This window comes from Channa argus, chromosome 1 (assembly GCF_033026475.1).
Source record: "Channa argus isolate prfri chromosome 1, Channa argus male v1.0, whole genome shotgun sequence".
In the NCBI taxonomy this organism is placed as follows: domain Eukaryota; kingdom Metazoa; phylum Chordata; class Actinopteri; order Anabantiformes; family Channidae; genus Channa; species Channa argus.
The window spans coordinates 30094196-30111005 of NC_090197.1; the positions used below are offsets into that span (position 1 = coordinate 30094196).

At 38.2% G+C, this 16810-nt stretch overlaps 1 protein-coding gene across 6 annotated transcripts in view; it reads right to left on the reverse strand.

Annotated features, from left to right (window-relative positions):
* Nucleotides 1-16810, reverse strand: part of LOC137131256 (pro-neuregulin-3, membrane-bound isoform) — a 314148-nt gene that overhangs the window by 19617 nt on the left and 277721 nt on the right. For all 6 annotated transcript variants that reach the window (XM_067512281.1, XM_067512299.1, XM_067512290.1 and 3 more), the window contains 2 exons: nucleotides 6034-6136; nucleotides 1429-1555 (listed from right to left, as the gene is read on the reverse strand). In XM_067512281.1, coding sequence (XP_067368382.1) covers nucleotides 1429-1555; nucleotides 6034-6136 — 230 coding nt within the window. The remainder of the gene's footprint in view (nucleotides 1-1428; nucleotides 1556-6033; nucleotides 6137-16810) is intronic.

The window sequence follows — 16810 nt, forward strand, 5'->3', positions numbered from 1 at the left end:
GTTCTCTGTACCCAGGCATCCACCTTAACCTCGTCTCTATGACACTTTGTTTGAACTGCCAGTGTGAATCTTAGAGCCGGAATGAAGTAATGCTAATTAACTCGCAGCGCATAAGTTTCTGTGCTACTCCCACACAGTGATATAACCATCTCGTGTACATTAAAGTGTTTATGATGGATAGAGAGTCCCTCATGTGTACAGTGCACTACATGTGCTTTGCTTCATTGTAAAGTTTAATCATGCCCTTAGAGGAAACACAATTTATTCAATAACGCTTCCTGTCAAACCTGTGTAGATTCATTACATAGGTAACTTGTAAATAATAAGCTTGTAAAAATAAAACATTTTATTTTATAATGGTGAACAAATACACAAACTTTCTGGAGGCAACTGCAGATGTATCATTCATACTAAGACAATGCTTTACATTCTATCTACTCTGCAATGCACATCTGGGATTGATGTGATGACAAAGAGACCTGAGAAGATGACGAATGACACCACTAGCAGGCATCGTGCTCCCAAACCACTCAATGTTTGCTCGCTCAAATACCTGTGAATATGATGCATGTGGCCAGGTGGAGGTGGGAATATTACGGAGTCATGCAGCAAAAAACACACAGAAGCGTATTAATGTCAGTGACAAATGTTGATGAGGTGCTATACCTAAGCTGTATACAGTTTGTATTTGTGATAACTCCCACAGGAGAGCTACTAACCTTAAACCTTTGTTGAATACCATTTACACAACAGAACACAATATTTTTAAACTGCAAAGGGCACAAGTATTGATATTATATTATGATGGCATATGTAGTAAGCAACTAGAGATGGTTTTTCAAAAGACATATTTAAAAGAGTGACCGATTTTTTTCAACTTGTATTCTGTGGTTCTAATTTGGGGAGTACGTGCATTTGATTAGTATTATATAACATTCTGCTTCCCATGTAATAAAATATCCTTCTGCTTCTGGCTGAAACCTCTTCTTCAGTTCTGATGATGTCTTCTGGCTGCTCATACTACAAAACGTTGTAATGTTGGTTGCTGCTCTCAATTTTAACAGATTTTTCAGAAAAGAGGTTTTTTTTACCTAGAAGTAAACATATTTTAATACAGGAAAGGCAGAGTGGAGTTTATACAATTTATATGTACATGGTTGATGTACTCCCTGAAGTAAAACAACAGGAAGCAAGCAGGGAAATTGGTGATGCCACCTCTTAGCTTACCGTTTTTTCTGTCTTACTTATTCTTAAACACAGCAGGCTCAAGATAATCCATATTATACTGTGTTCTAAACATCAGGTCATGTAGCCACCCTGAATTACACACATTAATATTGTTCTTCAAGTATAAACACTCTTAAATAGAAGACAGCACACACAGCTCACACAAGAAAGAAAAATGAAGGAAAAAACAGCCCTTGTTACCTCATGCATTTGTAGGTTGGTGTTTGTAGCCCTCATCTTTGCATCCAGGGCATTATTGGAATTTGCGCTGTAGTTTTTCAAACTGCGACTCTCCTTCAGGTGAGCCTGGAGCTTCTCTCTGCGCCTCCTAAAGAGAATGAATTAAAAAAGGATGATGCACAAGTAAAGTTTATTTCAGTGCATGTGTTGTGATGGCAAAATAGTCAAACCTTTATCAGTTATTCCAACAGAGGAAGCTGTGTCACTCCATCTTTACCATCACATTAAGCTCTCCAATTTATTTCTAGTAAAACGTGTTTTGAGTTCCTCAGTATCATAAATATGCACTGCAATATACATCTTGAGATTAACACGTCCCACCTGCGACTAATTCATAATTTTGTCCTTATTTTTCAGAACAATAGATTTAGGGCAAACAGTTAATTAGCATTAAATAAGTTTGAAAATTCTGACATATGCAGTTTCTGTGTTTCAGGAAAAAATGACACAGATGTTTGAAAATATCAAGCCTAAATTGAACAGATGTACTGTTTAGAGTTGATATTTTTGTGGTCAAGAAATGAGGAGAAGATGAAAATGAGCAATTGATCAAACAAGCTTCCTCTCTCTATATGACCTTTCATGTCTAAGAGGAGACAAAAAGGACTAGCATGGCTGTTTATATGCTGACCAATGACTTTTTTCAGTGGTTCCATTGAGAGGTTTAATGTTTTGTGACCTTTTCATTCCACAGGTGTGTTTTTATTAAGCCTTTGAAATCAGAATGTTTTGTAATAATTGTTGCAAATACTCTGAAGGACTGAAGTTACAAAATACTTATTTTGACCCTAATCTCTCACAAACACAGAGCTGACTCATTGCAAGGGGTCCACAGATAATCATGTTAGAGAATGTAGAATAATTAGGCCTTGTGGGACAGAATGCTGTAATCTGATTACTGCCATTCATCGGCAAGAAGCGCTTCTGGTTTATTTTGTCCTTCCAGTGTACATTGCAATACTAGTTATCTGAGCTTGTGCAATTACGCTGATGTCGGTGAGAATGCGCTGAAGCCGTGTGTCACCACTTTCATTCTTTTCTGCCAGACAGATGCTTTTTTAATACTTTTTTTTGATACAGCTGATGAAGCCTTTATGATTTCTGTCTCAGAACCTGTATGGCAAACATTTAATAAAATACTTACAAATAGCCACATGGAACTCCTACCCTCTCCACTTCATGGCATTTTCATTATATTTTCTTAGAAGTTGGCTGGAATACACTGCTTTTGGTAAAGTGCTTACCTGATATGACAGCTCCATTATCTCTTCTAAAACCTTGGCACAATTTGGTTGCTAATTTGACACTTCAGCATGTGCTTTACAATGTAAACATATTCTTTTAATGCTTTTTGTTGAGTTGTATCCTTTGTTGTTCAACCAAAGTTTGTACTATGCAGAAGGTTTTGTTTTGTTACCTAGAAATTAGATACTTTAACTAGTTTTGTGTGATTACCAAGTTAATGTAGACACCTCATTCCATCCAATTATACTTGTTCAAATGCTGCCCTCTAATAACCAGCCAGATCTTCTGTATCTACAGTTCAGACTGCAACTAATTACAGAAATCGGTGTATTGTGAATATTATGAAGGGGTGTATGAGACATACAGACATTTATTGTATTGTTCACAAATATGTCAAAATCTACACATGTGGTATGCATTTTAAAGGAATAGAAAGGGCTAAAGACAGATGCCACAGGGAAACTTTCTATGAACAAAATGAAGTAACCCATCCCAAAGTATGTCCATACTGGATAATTCTGCACCTCAGAATTTTCACACAGTGTTCAGTGCCAAGGCAAAATATGGAGAGCCTAACATTCATGCAGCACATTAAAATTTTGACCTTAACTTTAGCCATTTACCACTAATCATACCTTTACCATAATCTTTTTTATAACCACCGTAAAACAATTAATCAGTAAATGACATGCAGTCACATTTTTTAAATGGGTTAGGGTTAGCCTGGAGTGAGAAGCCCCAGTGTAGTAAGGCCCCAGAAACAGTAAAAACAAAAAAACAAAAACCAAAGTCGACAACCTTGTTGACACTCTGATATTTGCCCTCACCCAGGTGCTTCTTGCTGTACTGCATGATGCCATTTAAAGAACAATGCCGATAGTATGAATTGACTTGTCTTTCATTTAGCTGCATTGCTTGTCAGTGTGGAAAAACCTTTGACTGCATCTGAAAGATCACTCAGATTTGCATGAACACTTCCTCCTGATCTGAATGCATCTCCTCCCTCGAGTAAGCTAGTTCCTTTACTGAATTACAAATTCACTGAAAGAGCCCGTCCATCCTGCCTTGATCCATCTTGTTGTCATGCTGCTCACTCACTCACATCATTATATTACAAAGGGAAGCCTATGGAATTACAGTGCCATCTATCATAGCCTGTTCCATGTTCCATACACTCTGAATGACAGGCTGCTGTAACATACTGAATGTTTAGCCCATCCTGTTGAGAATATTAAGTATTAGTACCGATATACCAATTACTGTGCACACACAGTGCTTGCACTGCAAAAATAGGGAGATAAGGATTGAAGTAAAGCAAGAAGAGAGAAAGAACTTGCAAGAGCCATTGGAGCTGACCTTTGGGTTATAATGGGCTATGAAAATGTGTGTACACATAATGAGATTTACAAATTGTTGTAAATACCCAGTCTGGGAATTTGTTCAAGATGTTTGATGCCTCAACATGTTCCATCAGCCTCCACTATATTAACAAAATGTTTCCTTGGGCATTTCCCTCGCCCACACCCAATAATGGTTGTTACCATTGTAACATTTTGCTAACATTAGGACACATGGTTGTTTTACCATTATTATCATTATCATGAAAGTGAATTCAAAAGTCACTGGGCAGATTTTCACTTTAGCAAATTTTTTTGCTGCTAATTGTTTAATCTTTTCGGCTTATCCTACGAGTTCAGGGTTGCTGCATGTCGATTTGGCACAGTTTTTACACTGAATACCCAAAAATTTCTACGGGGCTTGGGACCGGCACTGCGCGGCTTGGGATGGGGTGTCGGGGCTTCAGTGTCTTGCCCTTCAACACTTTGACATGTGGCCAGTAAGGTTAGCTAATACACTTGTCAACATATTTATTACTGTTTTTTGCTATGTGTAGCATGGTCCATTTGAGACCAAAAAACTCTAATTACAATACTCAATCTTTGTGTGTGCATGTGTCTTTGTGCTTTGCTGACATTAAGCTGAATTGTTTTCCATACTGATTTGTGTTTCCTATTACCTTAACCTGAAAACTACCTGAAAACTACATTAGGACCAACTCAAAAAAACTGTGGCACTACAGGAAACACAACAGAAAGCTAGTACTTACTTTAAACAAGTCTGTGTTCTACATTCATATTTTAGAACTTGTAGTGGTATTTTTCACATTTGTATTATGAAGAAAAAAAAACACTATAAAAATGATAATTATAGTGATGATGGCAAGTTGTTCTGGGCTAGAGGCAGCACAGCAAGCCCAAATCTTGATACTGCCAGCACCATGTTTCACAGATGGGATAAGGTTCTTATGCTGGAATATAGAGTTTGGTCGTCACTAAACATAACACTTTTCATTTGAAATGGATTTGAGAAAGTTCTACTTTGGTTTTATCCGTCCACAAAATGTTTTTTGAATAAACTTCTAGCTTAGCCACATGGTCTTAAACAAACTTAACTGTAGACAGAGAACATTGGTTCTTTTGGAAAGTAGCAGCCTTCTCTGCCCTGTTCACCTTTGTTGTTTATAGTTCTTCCAATGCTGCAGTTATGAACATTGATATTGGCCAAGGCAAGAGAGGCCTTTAGTTTCTCATATGTTACCTAGGGGTTCCTTGTAACCTCTCAGACTATTCCATCCCTTGTTCTTGATGAAATATTTGGTCAAACATTTGAACACAATCTGACAGTTGACTGGTGGAGTCCAAACAAAACAAAATTCTCTTGTAATCCTTTCCAGGGTGGTGAGCATCAACAACTCTTCTTCTAAGAAACCTCTTTTGTTCAAGGAGTTACACGCTTGTACAAACCAGTGTTGACATCAATCTTTGAGAGCAAAGACCTTGATTTCTATTCCTTAAATAAGGTGGGTTCTCTCAGGTAACATCTGATCACACCTGTAATTCCATCGACTGAAACATCTAAATTAAATCCATTCATCTATTATCTGTAACCAGCTGTCACTGGGTGAGAGGCAGGGTCCACACTGGACAGGTCTCCGATCTATCTCAGGGCCAACACAGAGAGACATGCACAGACAGAAAACCATTCACACTCACATTCACAACTATGGATAATTTAGAGTCCCCCATTAATCTAACATCCACGACTTTGGACTTTGGGTGGAAAACGGAGGAAAGCCACGGGAGCACAGGGAGAACATGCAAACTCGACACAGAAGGGCTGCAGCCAGCAGGCACATTCAAGCCAGACCTTACCATTCCACCACATTATGCCCCCTGAAGCCAACTTCCCCCTTTATATAAATTTAAAGGCCTATACCTTCATATAATTAAATTCTGGACACATGTCCTTTTGTCCTCTTACTTGTTGCGGCAGTAGAGCGCCATGCACAGGGTTCCCAGGAGGCTGATTGCCATGGTGATGGATATAATTGACAGGACCTGTCTCTTGTACACTTCTTTGCTCTCTGTAGGGAAACAAAACAGAAGAAGATTAATATTTGAACAACATACTCTGTAAAATAATGTCATAGATCATCCGTCAGCATGTGAGTGAGAGACACAGAGCTAGGGACAGTTAGAAAGTAGGAGAAAGATGTAGGAGAAATTCGGGCATATCTGCTGAGATCCCACAGTCAATATTCACAGAGACAAATTAATACTGTACAGCTATTTTGCCACAACAGAGAATTAAACACGATTTACGACTTACCCACTAATTTCTGACATGGTTGCCTACAGCACCCAAACAGCCTTCTGAAATCAACAAATACCAGCTCTTGAGAGTTTTTATTTCGTATCTGCCTTGTAGATTCTGGGCCGCATAAGTGTAATTACCTTTGTTATAAATAAACCAAATAAAACTGAAATAAAATACCAGCTACAACACACAGACACCTAACACCAATTTTCCAACAACACCTGCTGTTCTTAGTAACCACACACCTAATTTTATCAGCTCATCCACGTCAAGTAATGGTGCAATAGACAATGAACGCTTTTAAAATGGATGCCACATGTAATGGAGCATGAATACATGGAGACAAGAAGAGTTATAGTACGGACGGGTGCCATTAGTGAAGAAAAATGGAAGCTGTCTTGTTTGCTGCAAACAAGTAAATCATAGTTGCGTTCACATACATTAATCAATCAGGTTTTATTAAATGAGACTCAGACCTTGGAAAAGCACACATATGACACAAGGTGTTGGGGTTTTACACTGAGGTGATTGAGACAATTGTTTTCAGTGCATAGGTTTAATAACCACCCTAAGGTTTAAAAAAATAAAAATTACAGTTCATAACCACGGCTCAGAAAAGCTGTGCCAGGAGCTGCAGAACACAAACACAACCTTCTTAGCGGCTGCTGCTGCTGCACAACACAACAGCCGCCACCGAGTCTTGCTCAAGGGCATCCTAACAGCACTTAATGACAGAGCGCGTTACTAATTCACAACCACATCAAGATTTTCAAGCCTGCCTGGGAATTCAAGCCATGAATCTCTCAGCACAAGCTTACCACTGTAGCCTCTAGGCTACTGATGCCCACACAGATATTGCTTAACCAATCATACATGCAGTATGTCATACATAATCCCTGCAATAATTGATGTCACAGAGTCTATTAGTGTGTTGTCAGTGCATGTTTGCCTCTGTTCTGTGTCTCTCTTTCTCTCCCTTGAACTATGTCTAAGTTATGTTTGGGGCCAGTGTTGTTTTGATGCTGCTAATCAGCCTGAGTCATCACATTGGCTCATTGGCTATAATTATATCATTAGAGGGAGCTGGGGGCTGTCCTACGGGAGCACACTGAGGTCAGCTGCAGGGGAGGCAGAGAGGCAAGCAAGACAGAGCAGGAAAGAAAGAAATATACAGAGGGCGAGGGAAAAACACATAATAAGAAATGCAAAAGTTAGGCACAGTGGGTGGCAGATGAAGCAGAGATCCCTGTGTTTTCTCTCCTGATTATCTCTCCACATGGACAAAATGAATGCATTAAATAAAAAACTGTATTGATCTGATACAGCTGCCACCAGTTGTGTCCCTTTTATGATAAAAAGTGCTTGATCAATATTAAATTTAATTTGATACTTTAGTGTCTTTACACCTAATTTAGGAACTGGTTCTAACAATGACACGTTGCACATTTGAGGGAATGAACAGAGTAAAGCATTGTCAAAATCCAAACAAAAGAGACAAAGCACACTTTGATTTTTATTTCATCTAGTCTAACTTAAGCAGCAATTAATTTCCCACAATAAAAACATTAGCAACTTTTCAATAGTCCCTTCCTGCCTGATAAATGCCTATGTTTCACAAACTTCAAACTCCCACAGTGTAACAGAGAATAAAATGTGTAAGATAACCCTAACCAAGAGGGTTAATACAGAGCTCTCTCTAGAGCCACAGCGCACAACTAATTTAAGTTCTCTGTTAAAAAACAAACCTAAGCCAAGTGAAGTAGTTTGACTGAATAATTTGAACCTAAATGTGTTTTCTATCACTTATTAGCTGTTATCAAATCAATGAAGTTAAACAGGTCACATGAATACTGAGCAATCTCTGTGACAACTAAGAAAAGTACATTCACTGATGAAAACCTTGAGATGCAATTGAAAGTTCCGCTAAGTGGACCTTGAGTTATTATTTTCTCAATGTTTAAAAAGCTTTTCCCCGGATGAGTGATAAGTAAATTGACCTTTATGTGTAAAATACACGTTCCATTAAGAAGACACCTTATGTTTTGTAAGGTAAGGTTACAAACACTGTAAATGTGAGGTTTGTAAAAGTATTATGGTGTTCTGAACTTTACCTGATTCTGGCACAGAAACAGTATTCAGTGTGTAGGACATGTCTGACACATAATGTACACTGTCTGATTACAGCCTCAGTACTTAGAATGATCCAGTGTATTAGATTAGTCAATTTGTGCCTTAGCCAAATCAAACCTTAACCACAGTGTGTTTATTGCATCCCTGATTTACTTTATATGATGGTTGTGGAAGGCAAATGATGCATCCTTCTAATGGGGGCGTTAGATAAGACAACCATTACGTCTCGCTCTAGAGGGCAATTGTTATTTAATTTGGCAGACTTAGAGTGGTGTTATAATGCAAGGCCAAGTTCAGAAAGACTTTTATGCTGTGTGAAAAAATGCTGCCCTTCCCATTCATTTAAATAAGTGAGTGCATTTATGCAGCAGGGACAAGCACCGCTGGGCGCTGTGTAACACAACAACACAACACTATGCAGCGTAAAAGTTGTTCCTAGACCAATTTTTCTTTATTGCACTATAAGCAGTGTGCAAGCTTCCAGAGGTGTCAAAATTTAGTGTCAAAACATCCTTGAATAAGACACTAAAACCCCCTATACTAACCATTTCCTCCATGGCCATTGCTTATTATTATTATTTTAAAGATCCCAGACAGTGCTTCTTTTTTGACAAAATATTTAATCATGCAGTAAAACATCCACTTTGTTTAATTGCAGCATTAATAACAGCATTCTTTGTGTTTGGGTTTAGGTTCTTACAGTGTGCTCAGTTAGGGTTAGGGAAAGATTGTCGTCTGACTCGAAGTAGAAAAATTGAGCAGTCACTTTAGACGCCACATGTTGATTGACCTTTAACCAGAACCACAGTCTTTTACATTAATTAAAGTCCTTTTCATGGCTAAAACTCACCACATACTGAACATCATAAATTCCGTGCATTGTGTTCCCTATAAAAATGTAATTGCGTTTGCAGGTTAGTTGTATAGGTTTGTATTATTTTAGGAGACAGGGCTGCACCACACTCCTACTGTTGCATTAATGTTGGACAAATGAGAGAATTGGAGGATTCGACAGTAAAAACATTTTCATTCTAAATTTAGATAATTTCATGTTTCACTGGCTAAAATCCAGAAATACATTTGTACATTTCCCTACACAGTTCGCAAAAGGAAGTGGGAAAAGTTCAATGTGTCACCTATTGTACACTGATGCTTTTGTGTTACATATGCTTGCTAGATGCTTGCTGTGAGGCCAATCATAAATATGGCCATGGTCATACAGTACAGTGCACACTCTGAATTTAGATTAATCTTTTGATTTGAGAGAGTGGACACATGTTCATGTCGAATCTGTGGGGCCATAAAGTCACATCTTCTATTCATTTTCATTTTCAGTCTCTACTTCTGCCCTGCTGAGCCTGATGGTTATTCACAGTAATATTAAAGAAAAGTATGATTAACATTTAAGACAAAGTGATAGCAGGAAAAATATAATTTGTGCCGCTGTGACCTTTCTGAATGTATGATATATTCAGAATTTGTTTACAGTAGCCATGTTTCAATACAGGTGAGGACAGAAAAAGAGAAATCAAAAAGTAATGGAATAAGCTGTTATATGCAATGAAGATTAAAGCCTTTAGCTTTATTGATTTTAGTACACTAAAAGATGACTTGTAAGATTGGTTCTGTTTGATATGATACCCAAACATAGAACTTGTTGAAGTGCTGATACAACATATTGTCTTATTCTTAAATACTGTTTCTCTAGCTCATAAATCACTGTCAAAAAACAAGAAAATAAATCTTTCTGACAAGGGAGCTACATTCCTCCATGTTGCAGATTAAGTGTTGGTTCAACCTAATTTGGCATTTTGCAAATATTTTTTTGATTTATGTGCTGTACTTTTAAAAATATTTTTCTGTAAGAACTAAACTCTTGTGTGTCTGTGTTGTGTGTGTGTGTCCCTCATTTGTAAATTGATTTGAATAGTAGAGTTGAACAAATGGGTAACAGCAATTACCAAATCAGTAAACAACCATAACAGTCCATGGGCTCTCATATGACTCAACAAAATCTCTTGAAATAGCTCCATAATGATGGCTTGCATACCAGACCAATCTCATATTAGAAATAGCTTCAGCGTAGACTCTCTGAGTCCTCATCACCTAACTTTCTCATTTGATCGTACCTGTTAACATTACTGCTACTACTATTTAGTCATTTAGCAGACGCTTTTATCCAAAGTGAGGTGCACTTACAAGTGAGGTACAAGGGAGCAAAAATCTAAGTCAGGAGAAAACCTCTTAACTTTATGTTACTGTTGGTTGTATCCCAATGGTACAAACAGACATTATAATTTTGGTAAATATATCAGAGGATCTCAAAACCTGGCTGAATAAAATCAAAACATTCCACGGTATGACACCGGTTTCATGCAAATGTGGACAAGCTGACCCTTTCAAATATAATTTAATTTTAACTAAATCCGATAGGTGTAGCCTGAATAGTCCTTTTTTGCTATTATCAGCAGCTTGCTGTCAAAAATGCACAACTTTAGCACAAGCACACAAATACCAAAAAATAAAGTTTGCAGGCAATTACAGAGCTGTCAAATATTTGGTGACGGTACAGACATGGATACTAACACACACTCATAGAGGTGACTAAAGTCTGGTGACAGGCTAAGGTGGCATTTTGACAGTACGTCTCTCAGGCATTCTAAGTCTGGGACCCTGGTGTGGGGGCCTAAATCTGAATGGTGGGGTTCAGGACATATAACCTAAAACAGAGGACAAAACAATGCAATTGGCAGTGGACTGGCACATCTGTTTCCATCATCATCACCTCTCTCTGTTGGAGAATTTGTGATCCAAGCCTGAATTTTGAGCTCATATTCAGACAGTATTCCATTAGGGTTGGCTGGGTAGCGCTCTGCAAAACCATCCAAATAGATCTCTTGTGCATCAATAACTCCCACATATTTTTCATATTACATAGAGGCAATAATAGGATACGTGATATTTTACCCTCACTTTATGATACGCAGTGCCAGATTTGCGAGTCATTACAGGTTTTGTATCCAATGTGCTGGACATATGGACGAGTCATGCTGCTGGCACGACTGACACTGCCATGGTCTGTTGCAGATATTAGGTGAAGGTTTATTAAATTGTGTTGCATTTGTACAATTATGAGTTGAACAGCGGCCTCCATTTTGAGTGCAGTAAAGTTTAATGTTTAGTGGCAGCACATTGGAACCGATTCAAGTTTGATGTAGTGGTAGTTTGGTTAAATAATCTTATAAACCTAAAAAGGCAATTTTGGCTGAGTGCTACACAAGCAAACTATCATGCTATAGGGTACTTGGGTACTGATAGCTTGAACATGAATCACAACTAAGCATAATGCTCTTTCAAATCAATAAGGTGTCAGCTTCTTAGGATTTGCAGCATCCAGACAGAATGTCAGATGCCATCAACCCGAGGCACATTTCAATGCTGGTTGGAAATAAAATCCCCAGAAAAACACTGAGCCAGATAACCTCCTTAAAAATACAGCTCTCCAGGTTGCCTCTGTATTTTAGGAGTTCACTGCCTCAAGATTAGGGGACCTAAATGATACAATAATTCAGTGATTATACTTCAAGGAAAAACAAGAATTCCAAAAAAAGAGCGTAAAACCAACAATGAACGGCATTTATTTATTGTAACATTTGTGAATAAAGGTCTGGATTTTGTGTGCTATGTTATTCAAACACATCAGTAAATTACACAGCTGCACCAGCTCGCATGTATGTATTTGCCATTTCAGTATGCATAATGTAAATCTGCTTTGTTGGCCTCCTCTGTTGCTCACAAAGTTTCTTCCACTTCCCCCCAAATAAAGGTTTTCTTAAGGGTGTAGAGTTTTTACTTCCCCAGTCTGAGGGTCTACGGAGAGGGGATCTCGTATGTTGTACATTTGTGATTTATGACACTGAACTATATAAATAAAAGCCAATCAAAACATTCTAAACTATTTACTAACTTGTTTGTTTTGCACTGAGTGTTTTATATGTTTAAATTGTATTTTATTTTGTAATAATGTTTACTGAGTATATTGCATTATGTAAGCAGATGGTGTAAATGCTTTGACTGGGCTTGGGTTGATACAGTGTGGATGCTTATAACAGGTTTGCTCTGTGTATTATTTCTCTCTTTGTCTCTGCAAAGATCAGCTGAAATCGACAGGAGAGGATGATATAACAAGTGTGAGGAGAGATCAGAGGATGCAGACAGAGAGGGACAGGATTCTCCAGTGATTGCATCGCAGCCATGAGAATTGGACTTTTTCATGTGCTGGCCGTGCAGACTGCTGATGGCGGATAAAAGCTCTTTGTGCATGTCTGCTGTGCTAGGATAACCGTGCTCTCTTTGCCGGTCATGGTCCTTCCTGCTAATACTTGAATGGCTTTGTTTACCTATTTACATACTAAATGTGCTTAGGTTACTGGGCCTGTTGTTTTTTGTTTTCTTGCTTTTCTCTTTGTCTTATATATTTGCTCTTGCCCTGTGGTGTAAAAAAAAAACCTCCTTTGTTACCTGAACTACTGTTACTCATCATATGCTGGTATTATTGTTGCCTTGGCAGCAGGTTAAAAATGCTGCTGCTTGGCCTCCCAAAAAACAAGAAATGACCCACGTGTTGGCTTTCTCAAAATAATTGGAAAATATACAGTATGCCACTCAAGGACCTTTGGAGCAGTGTGTGTTCTATATCTGTGTTACTGTCTTTACAAACCCTTTTTTAAACCATGCAGTCAACTTGCATTATATTGTGCTATATCTGCTTTCATACTGTAAATAAGGTAGCGTGACTTCTCTGCTCTAGTTTGCTAAATTGGGTTTATAATTAACAATTCTAGTGTTTTAGTGTAGTACTTAATTAAATAAAGACCAACGTACAGGCTTTGCTGCAATCAAGCAAAAATAAACTGTAGATTGATGTGAAACTAATGCTACAAGAAATGGTAACCTCCACTGAGGTTCCTTTTGTTGGTTCACAAGGTCTCTAGAACTGGGCAAGTAATTCTACTCATATTATACACCTGTTATCCTCCCCCATATGAACAGAAAGCATTGAACCATATGTGTCTGGAAGCAACAATACGGATTTGTTGGAACAAAGTTGCACCTAGAGGAATTCAATACTCATTCAGAGAAAATCTTCTAAAAAAAAAACAACAGAAATTGTGATGCCGTTTGATTTAAAACTGATCTCTGGGAAGACACCAGCACAATCGTTGTTTTTCACTCTGCATTATGCGTGACTGTCTTTCTTCTTCCCAGTTACTCGTCTCTTCTCTTTGACACTGTGTAGCACAGGCCTAATATTTTTCAGTCAGGATGCATTTCCGTCTCTAAGTTGTCAAAGTCGAGCGGAGTGAAAACTTTTTTTTTTTTTTTTTTACCTCGTGTAAAAAAAACAACAACTGAATGACATAAAATTTTCCAACTCCTATGACTGCTGTCAAGAAATACTGTACATAAAACAAACACAAATATGACTGTTTAGCTCCATTCATTTTGGCTCAAGCTTGCCAAACTGCCTCTTTGCAGCACAAACATACCTTAAGTCGTCTGAAAGCAAACTGAAAAACAACATGACTTAAAATCCATCCTGCCCCCCAAAAAGCTGCCTGTAACACTTTGCTCTAACATTGATCTACAACAAGGTGGAACATTTTCCTGCCAGAGCTCAGTGATCTCTGATGGAAAGGAAATATTGATGGCCACATGACTGACTAACTAGATGTAGTGAAAATCTCTGCCCTTTTTGACCAACATAAAACATACATAATAAGGAAGGCAGGGGCCAAGAATTCTGGAATACATTCTCTGTTTTGTTAAACACGTGGTATGTGATATCCTAGGTGGAGAGATACCAACTTTCAGACACATCTTTTCTAATTATAACCCCAGAATGTGATTCTGTTGGAGGGTCAGTTCATTCGCTATAAATCATGCATAGAACTTTGTTGTCTGTAGGAAATAACTACCATTGGAGTATTTTGTTTAAACACAATATGAAATCAGGCTGTGCATGTGTAGATTAGTATGGTATATTGTGCCATAAATAGTACCTTTATATTTTATTATGCTCAGTTTATGTTGACACGTCATGGAAGTGTTCAATAAATTATAGGTTTTAGCAATAATAGTTAGCTAATAGTTGTGGAGGTGTACTGGCAACCCTGTCTCACAAAAAAAGAATGCCCTCCTTTGCAACTGAAACTAACTTTTATTTCCACGTTTTGTGAGTGAATGACATGCCACAGTACATGTATTAACCGGAACATAGTCACAAGATGAGGGTTATGGTTGGTGAGGTGCGTACGAAGCACACAATTGTCAGACTAGAAATTTGAGTTTGACTCCCACGGACAGTCCTGTGGGTGAATTACTGTAGGCTTAGGCAACAAAAGCACTTCGTTTAATGTTTGGAAAAGATAGTGATTTACCACAAAAGGGTCAACGATTAAATAAATGGGTTAAACATTTCTCCATTAGTGCAAAGACGTATGTAGAAACAAATGTAGATAACAGGTAAGGTCAAAATTGACTTTATTCTTGCAACGGGAAAATAAATAAAATAAAATGGAATTAGGTATATCCTTTTTAGGATAACTTTAGTCATATTCTAAATGATTCAACATATTACTAAGCCAGCCCAGATGTTTTGGAATAAAGTAATAAGTCCTCCAAGCTAATCAACACTGCTGGCTGGCAAGTGACCAAAAACATTCAATGCTGATTTAAGCGTTTGCATAGTGACTGTAGACAATACCATTAATTTAAAAATTACTCAAGTGACTTTAAAAGATTAGATGTAAAAATTAGCTGTGTTACTTAAGTCACACCTGCTCTATTTCACTTCACCTTCTGTGGCTCATTCATCAGCTGATTGGCAACCAGCTGCCTGATAAGATTCACTCCAAGTCACACAGAGGTGCACAGCAGACTATACCACAAACTACTCTTTTGATACATGTACAAAATTGATGCTTGCTACTTCAGCTCTGTCTACCATTATAACCACCTTAACTGTTAAGCTTATTATTTATTAAAGGGAGATTATTTGTCTCAGCAGAATCCTTGTTGCAGAGCCCCCTCAAAGAGAAAAGTTCTTGCCGCTTAAACTGAACAGTAACTATTCGTTATAAAAGGTCATTTCCTACACATATTTGTTTCTGACCAGAATTATATTAGTCTGCTGATGACAAGATTCTTTACAATAATACCATGGCATTGGCTTCTATTAGGTTTCTGAGGAGGACAACTTTCAAAGGCATAGCCATTGACACACCAGAGCTGAGAGTGGGAAGTGGCTATATATAGTATCTGCTTAACACAATGCTGAAAACACTGGCAGGACTAGAGACGTAAGCTAGGCAAAGGAAATGTGGCAGCCTGGACAATATTGCACTGAATATAAATGGAAAAAACTGCAAGATAGCTTTGTGGAAAAGATCATCTGTCACTGCCAAGTTTGTATAGGCTCAGCAAGTTTCCAGGAAAAAAAGCTTTCCTTCGTTTGCCTGCAAATGCAGCACTCGTGCAGCTTAAAAAAAATCAAAAAAACTACAGCATGGCATGGCTTGTTCCTGTGAATTTTTACTTTGAGAACATAGAAGCAGCAATGACAAACTAAAGGGAAGCCATTTTCCAAGACGATCCATTGCTTTTCCAACCTGTCTGTGTGGAAAAAGCCCAAATTATAAAAACCGTGAGGGGCTCTAGTTAACAACAAGCTTCCATGTCGTTAACTAGCACTCCTCAGCTTCTTAGAGCCTGCGAGGAGAGCCAAGAACAGGAGAGAAGAGCTTGGCAACGGCGAAGAGGAGCCACTGGCGCCCACCCTGCACTGCCTCCTAAGCATGTGCATGGGAAACACACAGGCATTCGACACACAATTATTGGAAGAATCTCATCTAACTCACATAAGTATTAACTTAGGAGTTTGGAAACACACTAGTGAACATGTGCCATGCATGTGCACACATACACACACACGTACTAATGAGCATTTGGTAACAGTGCCAACATCATAAAATTCTCCCTCACTGTACCCTGCCTGCCTCTCTGTTCTCACTGTTTCCAAGGAGACTGCAGCACATTGGTATTCTGAAGGGACACTTCATAAGCAATTGTGAGAGAAAGAAAGAGGGGGAGAGTGCAAGAGAGAAATAAAGTACAAAGATAGCGATGGCCAAGAAAGCAAAGATATATAAATACATATGTGTAAAGAGAACAGAGAGAGATATAGACAATAGCTGATATGTCATAGAAATACAGTGCAGCATATACACAGAGAAAAGATAGCGAATGAATG